This window comes from Venturia canescens, chromosome 9 (assembly GCF_019457755.1).
Source record: "Venturia canescens isolate UGA chromosome 9, ASM1945775v1, whole genome shotgun sequence".
Taxonomy (NCBI): Eukaryota; Metazoa; Arthropoda; class Insecta; order Hymenoptera; family Ichneumonidae; genus Venturia; species Venturia canescens.
The window spans coordinates 3,623,866-3,641,096 of record NC_057429.1 but is presented as its reverse complement, the minus strand read 5'-3'; the positions used below and the strand labels follow the sequence as shown (position 1 = coordinate 3,641,096).

At 35.4% G+C, this 17,231-nt stretch overlaps 2 protein-coding genes across 3 annotated transcripts; both read left to right on the top strand.

The window, feature by feature from the left end:
• The first annotated feature begins 629 nt into the window (after positions 1-629).
• LOC122415975 (skeletal aspartic acid-rich protein 1-like) lies at positions 630-1,878 on the top strand. 2 transcript variants are annotated; one of them, XM_043428599.1, is made up of 3 exons: positions 630-922; positions 1,095-1,507; positions 1,778-1,878. In XM_043428599.1, the coding sequence occupies exon 2, from the start codon at positions 1,098-1,100 to the stop codon at positions 1,500-1,502; it is 405 nt and encodes a 134-aa protein (XP_043284534.1). In that variant the 5' UTR covers positions 630-922; positions 1,095-1,097; the 3' UTR covers positions 1,503-1,507; positions 1,778-1,878. The 2 variants fall into 2 exon arrangements, with proteins under 2 accessions (XP_043284534.1, XP_043284533.1); XM_043428598.1 differs by having other exon boundaries at positions 630-1,507.
• A 10,810-nt stretch (positions 1,879-12,688) lies between these two features.
• LOC122416243 (uncharacterized) lies at positions 12,689-13,903 on the top strand. The gene has a single exon (XM_043429003.1). The coding sequence runs from the start codon at positions 12,689-12,691 to the stop codon at positions 13,901-13,903; it is 1,215 nt and encodes a 404-aa protein (XP_043284938.1).
• Positions 13,904-17,231: the final 3,328 nt, after the last annotated feature.

The window sequence follows — 17,231 nt, the reverse complement described above, 5'->3', positions numbered from 1 at the left end:
TGCGGATGCCCCTACCACGTGGAGAAAAAGTAATTATTTATATTTTTCTGGGGGTCACCGAGTGACGTAAGTATGTATAATCAAGTTTGCTCTATGATTCAAGAAAAAATTTCGAATTATTACCTGCTTATTCAAATACGTTTATAACACATGTTTTTCAGCAGTGGAGCGTCTTATCTCCTGTAACCCGATCTTCTTTTGCGTGGTCCAGTGTCACGAGACTCATGAAATATGCATTACGCAATTATTAGTATACTAATTGTTTAAAATAATGTTTTATGTGAAATACCTTTTATAAAAAATGTTTTGCAATTATAATTTGTAAATAGAAATAATATTAAAAAAAAATCTTTGGAAATGCATCTGAATTTGAAATTATTATTTATTGAATATTCTTACTGATACATAGTTTTGTAGAAACTTCCAGAACCATCTATCGCTAAGAAAATGTTCTATTTTAATAAAATATCATTTCTTCCATTTAAAAACAATTTTTGATTGCGAGTATTGGATCACTTTTATCATTAAAAGCATAATATATATTGTTTGTTAAAGTAATTTTTTATTTTGCATATTATTTTGAAATTTATTTATTCGAATGTTCTCGATATTCTTATAGAAGTATATGAAGAAATTTCTAGAATTAGTCGAACAATTTTGTGAAAAGTATCTAAAGTAACCTACCATTTTACTTGATTCAAAGAGAACATTTTGTAAAGAAGTCTGAATATTTATATTAAAAACTAATTCAATGTTATAATTAATTTTTGAAAGAATTTAATGAGAATTTGTGTAAGTCGTAGTTGAATCTTTCTCGAAGCATTAAACATAAACATAAACATTTGAGACTATATAAAGCGACACATCGCCAAGACGGACCCATCAATCGCTGAGAGTCACCGAACAGCCAACATTATAATCAGTGAGTAATATTTCGTGTGTAACCTTTTTAAAGTCTTCAAACATCAATTGTGTGGAGTGATTGTTAATCCAAAAATAATTTTCAACGTGATTCTGAATTAATTGTAATAAACAATTGATTTTAAGAGGATTTAAAAATTCTATTTCTATAAGTTTTCATTTAAATGTTAAAGATTATGGAAGTATCATCATCAACTCGTACAACAGTCGTTGCGGTCAGCGTACCGCGACAATGGTTGTCAGCGTGTTCAAGGGATGTATTGGAGAGCATCTTACGGCGAGCACTCCGATCATACATCGTGGCTGAAAACGATGTATCAGTAAGAATCGCGGGGATAGAGGCGCAACTGGTTGAATTCCATTTCGGTGAATACTGGTTCGTGCCAAAAAATCTCTTCGACGACAATGACGATGACAACAACGACAACAACGACAACAACGATAACACAGACAAGGAGAATGAGAATGACAACGACGACGACGACGACGACGTAATTGTCCTAGATGACAGCAACGATAACAAAGACAAGGGAAACGAGAAGGACAACGACGATGATGACGATGTAACCGTTCTAAATTAAACATGGTAAGTAACCACATTTTTTTCTATTATCTTGTCTGTAACATTTTTTCTACACGTTCCATCTGTAAACGTGGATCGTTCACGTTTCTATTAATTATTTCCTGAAAATTTAATTTTTCTCATAAATTTTATATTCAATATAAAGTCATAGGTTAAAGAGTTAAAGTTGTTCTTGCTAACGAACGATCTAGGTTTACAGACGAAAGGTTAAGAATTATAATTTCAATCAAATTAACTAGAAATTAATATATATGTTTCTGTGTTTTTTTTCAGTATCGTCATCAACTGCGGTTCCAATACCACGATCGTGATCAGAATTATCATCATCATCATCCCATCATAGTATCATCGGGAACGAGTATCAGAATTTTTTTATAAAGTTATTTTGACTCAAAAAAACTACTTTTTACAAAAAAAAAAAAAATATTTCATCATGTATATGATACTTAAATCATTACTACAATAAAAAGGTTTTTACCATCCTTTATAATTATAAAAAATTGTTTTTCAATAAATATGGTAAAATTAAATGTTTATCGTGTGTACTGGGTATATTATTCCAAAATTATAACCTTCCTTTATTTCACAATAATTTCATCTTTGGACACATACGCACGCACGCAGCGTCTATCATTCAAGTAGTAGTCTATCATTCAATAAAAGAATTTAATTCTCGATCTATATACATCCTATATACATTCGATATACATACATACGATTCTATATACATCCTTATCTCAACAGATGATGAAAACAGAATCCGTCACGCTCCGTATGTAAACAGAGCAACGATGCACTCCCGAGGTTGTTTTCTATACCCATCCTTATTCAACCTATCACCAGTCCGAATACTCAAATTCACACAGCTGTTCCGTAACTTTTAGTATATTTTTTATATTCTTAAGAAAAGATGATACGAAAATATGTTTTTTACATTTTTATTCGTTGATTGTTGTTATACATTTTTCAACAATTTTGCATGGAAATAAAAATGTTTACATGAAAATAAATGTTTTTACATATAAATAAATTCACACTGATTATATTTTCCACCCAAAGGGCGCACATGAAGATGATTTTCGATAGATGCTTGAGTCATTTTTTGAAATTCCTCTGGATGTTCTTGGAATGCTTTGGTGATTCTGGCTGGTAGAAATACTTGAAATTCGTTCTCAAGTTCCATTGTGACTTGTCCTCCGAATGTTGTATTTATTTGTTTCAACCCGGTGATTTTGTAGATTTTTCCAGGCTCCAAATCTACGAACTTCTTCGTTGGCAGGAAATTATCCATGCGACTGACTTTGTTGATTACCGACAAATCCATATTACTGAGATCACTGTTCTTGATATAAATATAATTGTGACAACTTTCTTGTGAGATTGTTTGTATCACTTTTCAATTGAATGAGCTTTCGAAGTTCTTGAATATTTTTCAAAAATAATTCGATTCTCGTTTTTAACTCTCGACGATCCTTATTTCGATCTCGCATTTGACTGATGGACATCATGAAAAATTCAGCCTTTTATACTCATCTACCCCTTCTTCCTGAATTTTTTCTGAATGACATCATCTATCCCGAATGATCCAGAATATTCTATTGATATTATTTATCATGAGTTATATTTTCCATCGTGAATGCTGCCATCTACTCACACATTCTGGAATATACTAATCAGATAAGGATTATTCCTAGATTTTTTTTCGGTTAATCATTTTTCCATTGAAATCTCTGCTCATGCTCGAGTATAAATAGAGCGGTACTCGTGTGATTCTTCATTGATTTCCTACCCTGTGCACAATTACGATCTATACACAATGGAATCAAAAAAGTGTTTGCAACTAATAAGCTTGATGAAAAAAGCCTATAAATTATTAAAAAATGCATCCGGTGATCAAGTAGATAAATGGATGAAATATGGAACTCGTAATATCAAATTATTAAATAAAATATTGAAAAATTGTGATCTATCGAGTGGTGAAAAAACGAAAATTCAAACAACTATATCATTGCTCATATCATTGCGTGAAAAATTCAAGAATGATCAGAGACGTGGTGGAAATATTGGCGCGCGTGAAAAAACGACTGATCGTATTCGCTGGGTAGATCTCGAAACAGCTTTTAACAGTCGTATCCGAACCGGTGCAGTGGTGAATCTCCTTCACAAGGATCTGAGATCATTCCTGTACGATGCAAAAGTATCCACAGTCAAAAGATTAGCAAATTTAATACAAAAAGTTGGAAATCTGAAAGTGAACGTTGTATTGGCGTGTGAATTTTCTACAATGAAAAATGGTGAAATAATCGAAGAGAAGAAATTTTTCAATACTAGAAACGAAGCAATCCTTGCCGCTACAGACATTAAAAGATGGTTCGATGAAAATGTAACGGATCGGCTGTTGACGAAAATTGAGGAATTTCAAGAACGTGATTCCAGTTGGTCGTTGCGTGAAATCATAAACCTCGTAGTCAATATCAATCAGTACTCACCGTTGCGTGGAGCTTTGTCAACATTTGTTACGTTGCCTCACGACATACAGAAGAAGAAGGCTGTCGTAAATATAAAAAACAATGATGAATTTTGTTTTCTGTGGGCTGTGACAGCAGCCCTTCATCCAATGCATGATAATGTAGATAAACTTAGTTCATACTCCCAATATTTATCAGAGCTCAAGCATGACGGTATAAACTTTCCAATTACTTTAAACAGTATTCCTAAATTTGAAAAAATGAATAATTTGACAATCAACGTATATGGTATTGAAAAATGCAAACAAAAAAGTGAAATTGTACCGTTATACTTGAGCAAAAATAAATCGGAAAAACCAACGATTCACCTTCTCATGGTGGCGAGTAATATTGGTATGGAAGTGGATGATGAGAACAATTTCCAACCAATTTATCACTTTGCTTGGATTCGTAATTTGTCACGTCTACTGAGTTCACAGGTAACAAACTATGATAAACGCACATGGTTCTGTGATAACTGCTTGAATCACTTCAAACTGCAAAGTTCTTTTGAAAATCATAAACGCGATTGCTTGAGTCTAAATAAGGCGAAAATGGTGTTACCGGACGAAGAAAACAAAATATTGAAATTCAAAAATTATCGGTACAAAGAATCAGTACCATTCGTTGTGTATGCCGATCTCGAGAGTATTCTCGAACCAACTGGAAATGATATACAGTGTCAAAAGCATGTCCCACACAGTGTAGCGTATTATTTACAATGTGCCTTTGACGAGACGCTCTCAAATTTTGCAATAAAACGTGGATCTGATTGTATCAAGTGGTTCATCGATCAATTATTGTTAATAGCGCAAATGGTTGATTCTCGTGTGAATAATATCTTGCCTATGAAACCGCTCACAACCAACGAAAAAATAGCGTATAAAAATGCTGAAATGTGTCATATCTGTGAGCAGCCATTCACTCACACTGATGTGAAGCACCGTGATCATTGTCATTTTACTGGTAAGTATCGCGGTGCTGCGCATCAAGGGTGTAATTTGAACTATACCAAGTCCCACACCATTCCAATAGTTTTTCACAATTTCTCCGGCTACGACTCACATTTTCTCATTAAATCTCTGGCTACACGATTCGATGGTACGGTTAAACTTCTTCCAATTAATAAAGATAGATATATTTCTTTCACAAAATACGTCTCAGGCACAAATGTAAATTTACGCTTCATCGATTCATTCAGGTTCATGCCAAGCAGTCTTGACAAATTGTCATCTTACCTGAATGACCATGATAAATCGATTACCCGAAAACACTGTAATAGTGTGGAGGAGTTCAAAATGCTCTCAAGAAAGGGAGTATTTCCTTATGAATACATTGATTCTTGGGAAAAACTCGATGAAAAGCAGTTGCCATCAAAAGAGCATTTTTATTCAAAACTCAACAACGAGGAAATCTCCGACCAAGACTACGATCATGCAATGAAAGTTTGGAATGCGTTCAAAATCACCTCATTAGCTGAATATTCGGATTTATATTTGAAAACTGATGTACTGCTTTTGTCTGACATATTTGAAAATTTTCGACGCAACTGCTTTTCTACTTACAAATTGGACCCTCTACATTATTTCACTGCTCCGGGGCTTGCTTTTGATGCGATGCTCAAGTGTACCGGGGTGGAGCTTGAGCTTCTCACTGATGTTGAGAAAATTTTGTTTATCGAGAGTGGTCTTCGCGGTGGAGTAGCACAGTGCTCGAACCGATATGCTCAAGCAAACAATAGATACATGAATGAAAAATTCGATCCAAGCAAAGAGGAAACATATCTCATGTACTTTGACGTGAATAATCTGTACGGTGGAGCTATGAGTCTGTTTTTACCCTATGATGGTTTCGAATGGATATCACATATAGATATATTCAACGTTCCAGATGATTCGCCTATTGGTTACATACTCGAAGTAGACTTGGAATACCCTGAAGAACTTTTCGAGCTACATAAAGATCTCCCACTTTGTCCGGAACATTACACACCACCCAATAGTAAACAATCAAAATTGATAACGACACTTCATTCCAAACATAGATATATACTACATTATCGAAATTTAAAACAATATTTAAACCTGGGAATGAAACTAACCAAAATTCACAGAATTCTAAAATTTAACCAAGCCCCATGGCTGAAAAAATACATAGATTTAAATACAGAATTGCGAAAAAAATCCAATAATGAATTTGAAAAAAACTTTTATAAATTAATGAACAACGCAGTTTTTGGAAAAACAATGGAAAATGTGAGAAAACATAAAGATGTAAGAATCGTGACAAAGTGGGAGGGAAGGTATGGAGCAAAAGCTCTCATTGCAAAACCAAATTTCCATAGTTGTACAGTATTTGACAATGATATGGTTATAATTGAGATGGATCGCACCAAAGTACTTTTCAATAAACCCATTTACGTTGGATTTTCGGTTCTCGATCTATCGAAAACATACATTTACGATTTCCACTACAATTATATCAAGAAAACATTCGGAAATCAAGCAAAGCTCATGTATACCGATACAGATAGTCTTCTATATCATTTCACTGTTCCTAACATTTATGATTATATCAAACGAGATTTGCAAAAATTTGACACTTCCGATTACCCCAGCAATAACGTTTATGGAATTCCACTAGTGAATAAAAAAGTTCTTGGTTTGATGAAAGATGAAATGAATGGCAAAATAATCGAGGAATTTATTGGATTACGAGCGAAATTATACGCATTTAAGGTTTTCAGTGAGAATGGGGATAGAAAGAAGGCTAAAGGAATTAAAGGATCAACATTGAAAACAATAACATTTGAAGATTATAAAAAATGTTTATTTGATCACCACGATTCGATAAAACATCAATATTTAATTCAGAGTCAGAAACATGAGGTTTATACGATAAAACAGAAAAAATTAGCTTTGAGCTGGCAAGATGATAAAAGAATTCTGTTACCTCACACAACGGACACTGTACCATATGGTTATAAGAAAAAATAAAAAAACTCATTTTTGTATGTGTGTGTATTTATTCAAAAAACCTTTACAAATCTGATTCATTTATCCATGTATTGTGTGAATTGTCGAAACCTAGCCATTTGACGAGCAGTTTATTTCCACGTTTTCGCACTATTTTTTCCACAAGGTAAATATCCGGATATTTGACTTTTGTGAGCTCTTCTTGATAGAAACCACCTTCAATTGGTTGATTCTGGTAGTCCACAAGTTTATATGTAACAGGATCGGTATTTTGTATCATACTTATGGTAAATATTTCGGTTGTCCAGTTGGGTGTATAACCTTTTTCGAAAACATGCTTGTACTTGCTGATTCGGACTCTATCACCAACTTTAAACTTTACTTTTTGCGTACCACTCACGCGATAAACTCCATAAATATTGCGTAGAATTTTTTTCTCATTTTGAACGTTTACATCTTTAGGTTTCATCTTTATTGTTCGATGTTTGCTGTCATTGTAACTTGAAATCAGATCATCCAAAATGTCTATCCATTTGTACGTACCTCGCAAACTAAATTGTTTCCACATTTTACTTTTCACGGTGCGATTGAAACGTTCGCATATTGATGCTTTCATATTGCTAAATGTAGAGTATAATTTAATATTATAACGTTGTAGGAGGGCTTTGAATTCATTATTATAAAATTCTTTACCACGATCGACATGTAATTTTTTTGGTACGCGACCCTCGGCAAGTATAGTTGCTAGAGCATTCGATACATCTCTGCCATTCTTACTCTTGATCGGCATCGCCCAAGCATACTTTGAAAATATATCAATGATCGTAAGTAAATATTTGTAACCGTTGTTGTATCGCGCATACGCAGTCATATCCACGAGATCTGCCTGCCAAGTTTCATCTAATCCTCGAATATCCACACGACGACGAGGATAGTTTCTTCTGGCAGGTCTGTGAAGCTCTTCCACCACCACTCTTTTCTTCTCACTCATTCTAGTGCGTTGATCCAAAATTACTTGAAAATTGCGAAATGCTCGGATTCACTATTCGTTTCTCGTTTATTTTTGTCTGAAAGTTCGCTATCATCAACTCGATGTTTTTGGCTTATATTATGGATTTTTTCCAATGCTATCAGTCTGTCTTCCAATTGTGCAATGATTTCAGAATTACGCATCGTCAATTCTGCTAGTGTATCCTGATTAATACGTTGGGTGTTTAAGTTGTCATTAAAATTGTTTTCGAGAGCTCGAATCATGGTTTCATGATCATCCAGCTGGTTTCGCATGGAAGATGTAATTGTATACACGAGACGTACTTCTTGTTTAACAAAATTTTGCATTAATCGTACAGTAACAGCATCATTCTCGAGTTTAGGCTCAGCAAGATTACACAATCTCTTATTATCTATATCATATTGACCATCGAGCGTAATTTTAAATCCATTACCAGGAGGACCACGGCTCCCCGGAGAAACACTCTTATTCGACAATTGTCGTCCAAACACGTCGACACTCATGATTTAACTGAACTCGAGTAGTGTGTGTACTACCTAATAAATAATTTGAGCTTCACGCAATTCCTCGATGATGGAAATTATTTCATTGACGTGACTTGCATTGCCTGCAACTTGTGAAGCATAAAGAAGACGCAGTCTATCAACTAGCTCATTAGGGTCATCCCAATAAACGTAATCCAGGGTACTATTTCTTTTGAAAATTTTATACCGCGGTAAGCTTTTACCCAATCGTTCCGAGTGTCGCGTTGGTGAGGATTTTCTCATCGGTGAATCAATCATTTGAGCAATTATATTTTTGAATTTTTTACTATTATCATTGCGAATTGCGTGATCATGAATATAATGTTTTCTATAAGCGTTTGTCGAATTGAGAATTTTGCGATAATTTTCTCTATCGTTTGTCGTTATTCGAGATTCATCGGGGGATTTTTTAAACAGCAATTCCAATAAACCCTCACTTTGATCAAAAGTCTTATCACCGATACGAATAATATTTCGCTCAAACGTAATTGGTGAATTTCCGATCATTAAACGATTTCCCTGTAATTTTCGTACTCCATACGATGTATCCAGCTCTTTCTTTTCCACCGTGTCAAACATATTTAAGTAATTTTGAGACAAATCATCACGTTTAATACTATCATCATCATCCTCAAAACTAATATCCTCTTCCGAGATATCCCCGTGAGCCGTTTGAAACGAACGTTCGAATTCATCATCTTCGTTATCGATAGATTCATCTTCTTTTTTCACGGAAGACTCCTCATTCGGTTCTTTCTTGATAGCTGATTCCTGTTTTACTGACTGATCAACCAACTTCTCCAAAGGATTCATTACGGGTTTGAAAATTTCACTCATGGCTTTCTCAGCCGTCATTTTCCCCAATTTCAACATTTTGTGTTTTCGTCGAATCGCATCGCTCGCGCTGGCAATTCGGCGTAAAATGTTTTTTTCCTTATTCAGCTCGGCTCTGTGCATATTCACACTTTTAAGGTTGCATTTCAACTGTGCGATAAAGTTTGAAATTATAAATATATAAAGCAATCGAATCCTCTCCTGTAACGACCCTTGTTCAATTCACTATCCTTGTCTATTACCACGAACCCATATTTATTATCATTCCAGCACTTTGAACATAAACTTTTAAATTGTTTGTAAGACATGTCGGTATTTACGTGATCATCGTATATATGTTTCAAATTCATTTCATCTTGCTTAAAAATAACCAGTAAATTGATATTATCACGAACGAGATGTTTTGGGATACGTGCATACGTTTGGCAGAGGTAAAAGCAGTCTACGTCTTTGTGTCGTCCCATGCAGAAAAATGCTCTCACATTGTCCTGTTTTTCACAAGCGATATCATCGAAAATCATGAGGGAATTTGGTTGAGCTTTTTCCGGTTTGATTACTAGCTCGTGATCGGTGAAGGGAAAATATTTCACTCCTTGCACAGATTCGAGTAAGCGTTTGAGAAATATGTACTTTGGCTGATTCAAAGACTTTGAATACACATACACATTCTCAAATCTCAAACCGTTGGGATGTGTAATGAGGGTGAGAAGCGCGTTGGTCTTGCCACAATTCGATGGACCACAAAATACTGCACGTATACTACTTGGTAACAGCTCCCCATGACGTTTATTCTTAGCATCATGTTGCACGAACTCATCAAAATTTTTTATAGATAATTTGATTGGTTGATTATTAAACCTCATCATGATCATGACTGAGAGAAATAGGTATAAGTACGTCGCTTATAAAGACATTTCTCAGTTGTCATCGAACTTTCGATACATACACACGAAAATGGATAATCGAGATAAAAATCCCATAACTCAGAGCATGAAGGAATACTTGAAAGATCAATTTTATCGTGGAACTAAGAAATCTGACTGGGAAGCTAAAACAATAACAGGCAGTGAGCCATTTTCAGGAAGCGTTCAGCCTGGAAAATATGGTGCAGTAGGTGATGAGAAAAAAAAGTATAAATAGGATGTCTAAAAACGGTATCTCCTCAGTAATGATCGAGCGTCGGAAGAAACGTGGAAAAGGACTTATCAACGATCTCATCAATAAACTTCCGGTTGAACTACATTTACCTGGCTATCAATATTGTGGTCCTGGTACTAAACTGAAACAGAGACTTGAACGAGGTGATCCGGGAATTAATGCGCTCGACGCGGCTTGCAAAGAGCACGACATTGCGTATTCGAAAAATCGAGAAAACATCGACGCTCGACACGCAGCGGACAGAGTACTCCACGACAAAGCTTGGCAGCGTGTTTTTGCAAAAGACGCAAATTTCGGTGAAAAAGCTGCAGCTTTGGGCGTTGCGAATATCATGAAGGCTAAAACCAAACTCGGTCTGGGTGTGAAGGGGCGGACATTCAGTTCAGGTGCAAAGAGGATGCAAGTGAAACCTAATAGAAAAAGATAGCGTTCAAACGGATCGTTGATGCAGCTAAAATGTCAATACGTCCTGGAACGGTTGATCCTATCAGAACGGCATTAAAAAGTGCTCGTGATGTTGTGAAAAAAGCGGGTGGAAAGAACAAATTTCAATCACCTCGGATCCTACGAGTACCCGAGAAAATTGGGGGTTTGCTACCATTTCTCATACCACTGTTTGCTGGGCTAAGTGCAACAGGGGCTCTTGCGGGGGGTGCAGCGGGTATAACAAAAGCCATAAATGATGCGCGAGCTGCGAAACGTCAATTGGAAGAAAGTAGACGACACAATGAGACTATGGAATCTATTGCTTTGGGTAAAGGACTCTACCTGAAACCCTACAAAAAAGGTCTGGGATTGCATCTGAAACCCTACCCAACAAAAAACCTATAAGGCTACCACACCGAGCACTCACCGATACAGATATCACAAAATATGCCAAAGCTATGAAAATTCCACATTTCCGTGGAGTTTATATGAGAAACGCGTTACCACGGAATGGATCACGAAAGTACGAATCTGCCGTTGTCAATTTGGATGATAAGTATGGTCCTGGCACACACTGGGTTGCATACAAAAAAATCAATCATAACGTCGTTTACTTTGATAGCTTTGGAAATCTTCAACCACCGCAAGATCTCATGAAATATCTCGGTGTTGGTAGCATTGTCAAATACAATTATAAAAATTATCAAGATTATGATACAGTGGTGTGTGATCACCTGTGTCTTAAATTTCTTAATAATGAACTATAAAAAGTATCTCACAATACGTGAAGTACCAGTTAAACGTCAACTATCATGAGTGATTCTTTCACATTGACTCTCTCGGGAACGAGCTCTATTCTAGAGGCTCACTATTTCCCACCTATTGAACTATCACCATTCAAGAACTACACTCTCGGGCTCGTAGAACTGCTCACATTTAACTCAATTCCCAATATCGATGTGGGGAATAACAAATTTTATGTAGGGCAGGAAGTCATCACAATACCCACTGGGAGCTATGAAATTGAGGACATCGAGCGTTACTTACAAAGTACACTTTCAGATAAGAATATCTCCATTAGTCTAAGACCGAACAACAATACTCTGTGCAGCGAGATCAAGTGCAATCAACAAATCAATTTTATACCCAATGATTCGATTGGACATCTGCTAGGCTTCACCCCGCGCAGACTAGAAGCCAATAAAATACACAAATCAGAGTTACCGGTAACGATTCTCAAAATTAATTCGCTACGAGTCGAGTGCAACATTAGCACGGGTGCATATATCAATGCACAACGAGTACATACGATCCATGAATTTTTCCCAGTCGTTCCACCGGGATATAAGATCGTTGAAGTACCGTCACACGTCATTTATCTTCCAATAGCCGTACAGTCAATAGATCATCTACAACTTAAACTTGTGGATCAAGACGGTCAATTGGTAAATTTTCGAGGAGAAATTATAACAATACGATTACATGTAAAATCAGCATAATGGGAATAGTTTTTGATACAAGAGTTGTACGAAACTATAAGAGTGAATCAAGATGTCGAGAACCAATCAGTCATCGAACATCTCTCAAGACGGTTACACATTCGAGAGAACCAATCCCAAGATCTCTCAAAAATCTAACACGTCCAAACATTCAGTTTCTGAAAAAATTGGGTCTGACAATTCGAGCAGTTGGAAGAAGAGAAAAGTAAAAATTCATATCTGCGGTGTTATTGTAGTTTGCTTTGTACCATGGAGAAAATTCTAGAAATACAGAAACCTATTATCTTTGATGAATCTATTGCGCACTATGAACTTCACTCACATCAACCATTCGCATCGGCAACTTTTAATAACAACGATGAAATTCGAATCGCCGTTCAACATCAGGACTTGTGTCTCCTACCAAGTAGAAGCTTTCTACACGTTTATGGTAGACTAACGAAAGTTGATGGAAATGCTGTTCAAAATACAAAATTAGTTAACAACGCCATCTGCCATATGTTCGAAGAAATACGTTATGAACTCAATGCTATTGAAATTGATCGTAACAAAAATGTCGGTCTCACAACACTTATGAAGAATTACGTGTCTCAGAGTCCTGAACAAATGTCTGTGATGGAAAATGCTGGCTGGTTGAGTAACGATGAGAGTACATTAATCGATAATGATGGTTACTTTGACCTATGTATTCCATTGTCATTGATACTGGGATTTGCTGAGGATTATAATCAAATCATCATTAATGCTAAACATGAACTGATTCTCACGAGATCAAATAACGATACCAATGCCGTTGTGCAGACTCCTCCAGCTGAGCAATTCAAAATCTCATTGCTGAAAATCGAATGGGTGGTACCGTACATAAAAATTTCAGACCAACGAAAAATTTCATTACTCAACTTCATTGCAAAGGATCCACCAATAGCACTGAGTTTTCGAACATGGGAATTGTATGAGTATCCACTACTACCCATGACGTCAAAAAACGTGTGGGTCGTTAAAACATCGACCCAGCTTGAAAAACCTCGATATGTCATAGTAGGATTTCAAACAGCGAGAAAAAGCACTGCTAATGCAAACGCGAGTCATTTTGATCATTGTAACCTTCGAGACGTTAAACTATTTCTAAATTCTCAATGTTATCCTTACGGAAATTTGAATCTTGACATTGCTCATAATCAATTCGCTCTATTGTACGATATGTATACGAGCTTTCAGGCCTCCTATTATGGTAAAGAGCCTGAACCGATGTTGAACAAAGCTGATTTTATTAAATACGCTCCACTCATTGTGATTGATTGTTCGAAACAAAACGAGTTTCTGAAATCAGGACCAGTGGATATACGTTTGGAATTTGAATCAGCAGGTGCTTTTCCAGCTCAAACCGCAGCATATTGCTTGATTCTACATGATCGAATTATTGAATATAATCCAATAAGTGGCAATGTTAAGAAACTGGTATAATTTGTGTATTATCGAATCTAATAAAATGTAAAATTTTTTTATGAAAAAAAATCAAGGAATTCTTGGAATTGATTATTTTCCGTCCCAAACATCCGCATTTACATGATCAAATTATAAAATTTAATTAGAAACGTTCGAAAATGTTTAAGGATAAATAAAAAACAATGAGTTTTCATGTGTTTTTTTTTTTATTCTTGTTACATTATTACTTCATTAGCAATTATCTCTACAAATTCTTTCAAATTCTCCATTTCACGGCGTAAGCTGCGAACATGTTTGTATATAATCTCAATTGATCCACGTATGTCATCACATCGTGCACAAAGTACTTTTTCTTGTTTCACTTTTTCCAAATTTCGTTGAAACTCCAGTATATCGTGGATAAAATCATATATTCCGTCAGGAGAATCACTTCCGAAATGCTTTGATATAACATCATCATAGCTACAGAAGTATGGTGGAAGACGACACAGAAGCTTTATCTCGTCTGGTGTTGAAGCGTTCATCATGATGACTCTATTAACTGCGCTTAGAACTTGCAACCTCTTTATACCATTACCCCTTCTCTCAAAAACATTCTGGAACATTCGAAATGACGTCATCTGATTGGTCATTTCGGTTGAATCCAAATTGCGCCATCTACGGTTCTAACATTTTTCTGAAATTTTCTGTCGGTAAAACAGGAAATCGTTCTGGAACATTCGAAATGATGACGTCATCGTGACAATGACTCAGCAAAAAAGTATCCAGAATTTTCGAAATGATGACGTCATCGTTCCAGAACATTCGAAATGATGACGTCATCGTTCTAGAACGTTCGAAATGATGACGTCATCGTTCCAGAACATTCGAAGTGATGACGTCATCGTTCTAGAACGTTCGAAATGATGACGTCATCGTTCTAGAACGTTCGAAATGATGACGTCATCGATCTAGAACATTCGAAATGATGACGTCATCGTTCTAGAACGTTCGAAATGATGACGTCATCGTTCTAGAACGTTCGAAATGATGACGTCATCGTGACAATGACTCAGCAAAAAAGTATCCAGAACCCGCCTTGTATATCTACTGGTATAAAAGCGGCCGCGTAAATGTAGACTGTGGTCTGTGTGTGAAAATAAAAAATATTAAAAAATGCGCGATGCATATGTCAACGAAACTTTTCAAGATTTCATTATTTCGTTCGATTGGAAATAAGTGTCAACTGAGATAATCTTTCAATTAAACCAGAGTGCGCGGAATATTGTGCAATGTAAATATATCATCAGTTGCGTGATTATATATCATGTGTAATAATGTAGGTTATATATACGAGTGCCCTTTGATAGCTGTGTGGTAATAACGAACCGGCCGGGGTTTGATGTTATGAAGTGCGGAACAAATGTAACAAACGTTCGCATAGTTAGTGAATAATATAAATAAGGCAAATCAGTTTATCAAAAATAGGTCTGGAAGTTGTAAGGAAAAATGTTCGTCAACCTAAAACGTCAAATTTTCTTTTTGCGATATGAAATATTATGGTTGATAATTAATAAATCAAGAACACACGGAACTGTTAGTGTATAATGTGAGAAACTCCAATCGAATAAATGTTTTCTAATTTATTTCTTGTGTCAACATTATTTTTGAATATTCCCATATTTTGTTTCCTATTGAGTTTGGCTCTACTCTTTCCGATCCTTGTTTTGACTCCATCGGTTTGCAGCAGATCGATACATATTATTAATTGGTTGCCTAATATGTGTCTTATGATTTTCTACTACTTCTTCATGTTGATTGTGGTAACGTGATTCAAGAGGTTTCCAATTATGATCATCAATCGCACATTTTGTACAACAGATTCTCAAAACTGTTTCTGGTTTTGATATAAGTGTAGTTATTCTTTTTCCACCTGGTCTATCGAGTAATAAAGTTTGAAACTTGTTCCAAAAAGGCTTTGAATGCTTTTTTTGCTGATAATATGAAAAGTTGAATCTTCAGAATGCAATAGGCAAACCGAAATTTTGACAACAATTCTTATGAAATGATGTGTATGTTGAGTATGATTCCTATTCTGCAAACTGCAAATGTGAAATTATTGGTGAAAACATTCATTACGATAAGTCTACAGTTGCTCAGTTTTGGATGCGATTAAGTATAATACCTGCCAACATCATGGAAACCTACAGAATTTCTGAATGTTATGTGTGCTATGTCATTTTAATGTAACATCATGACTTCTAACAACTTTCCACTCTAATACTATAGATTTGGATCATTGAAATACAGCAAAAATCTGCAAACTATAAAATTTATATACTGTGCCATTCATTTTATTTTTTGACTCGCACCGTAACATAAATATCAAGTGAAAAATTCATTAGAAAAGTCTTCAGTTGCTCATTTATGGATGGATTTGAAATTGCTGTCTTCCAAAATCATTGCGCAGATACATTGAATCGCAGCAGATACCTGCGAACTTGGAAATTTCTGTGGATAAGTATATGTGCTAAGTATCACCCCCTATCTTTGATTATGGTAATATGTAATGGAACTTTGTTCAGCAAGTTTTAAAGTATTTCTTTTCAAATAGTATTAAAGTTTGTATTACTGCGGTATGGAGCGAACATCTTCAAACTTTGATATTTTTGTGTCGCAGCATGTGTGCCAATTATTAAAATTTTTTACTCCAACCGTAACATGTAATTTCAAAAATTCATCACAAAAGTTTTCAGCTTTACTAATTATCTTAATTTTCCTTTTTCTAAATTCTATGCTAAATTTCTGAATTTCCTAATTTATTTCTAAATTATCCTGAAATGAAATTGTTTTCCTCCACAACCAATGCAGGTACCTTAAACGTCTTTGAATTCCGTTGCTCGGTTGAATCAAGTATGCTCAGTTTTTTTTTATTTCTTTGAATTCTGACATAATAAATGTTTCCGGGTGCCTTTTTTCTGCAACTATCAAACTGTAGATAATTGGATCTCCGTGGCCACTTGCAAACTTTGGAAATATATTTCATCGGGGGCATGTTTTGGATGACACGAAAATGTCTAGATTCAGAATGCAAAAACGACATTTAAAAATGGCCAATTCTGTTGTATTCGTTGTGTCTTGAATTTGATATATCTTTTCTCTTTTCCTTTCTTTTCACTAACGTTATAAGCCGGAAATCATATCTCAGCCCGCAACATGCATTGCTACATGCTCTTGAGTTTCCAATGGACAAAACATATTAGAAGACAAGGAGAAAAATCACCAAAGTCCAAGAACAAACCTCTATCGAAATATTTTCAGTACAATTTTGACGAAATTTAGGTCTTTTTTCGTGGAAACCAACGTT

Coding starts and splice junctions, on each gene's coding strand:
- LOC122415975 (XM_043428598.1), top strand. CDS start 1,086: ATGTTAAAGATTATGGAAGTATCATCATCAACTCGTACAACAGTCGTT.
- LOC122416243 (XM_043429003.1), top strand. CDS start 12,689: ATGGAGAAAATTCTAGAAATACAGAAACCTATTATCTTTGATGAATCT.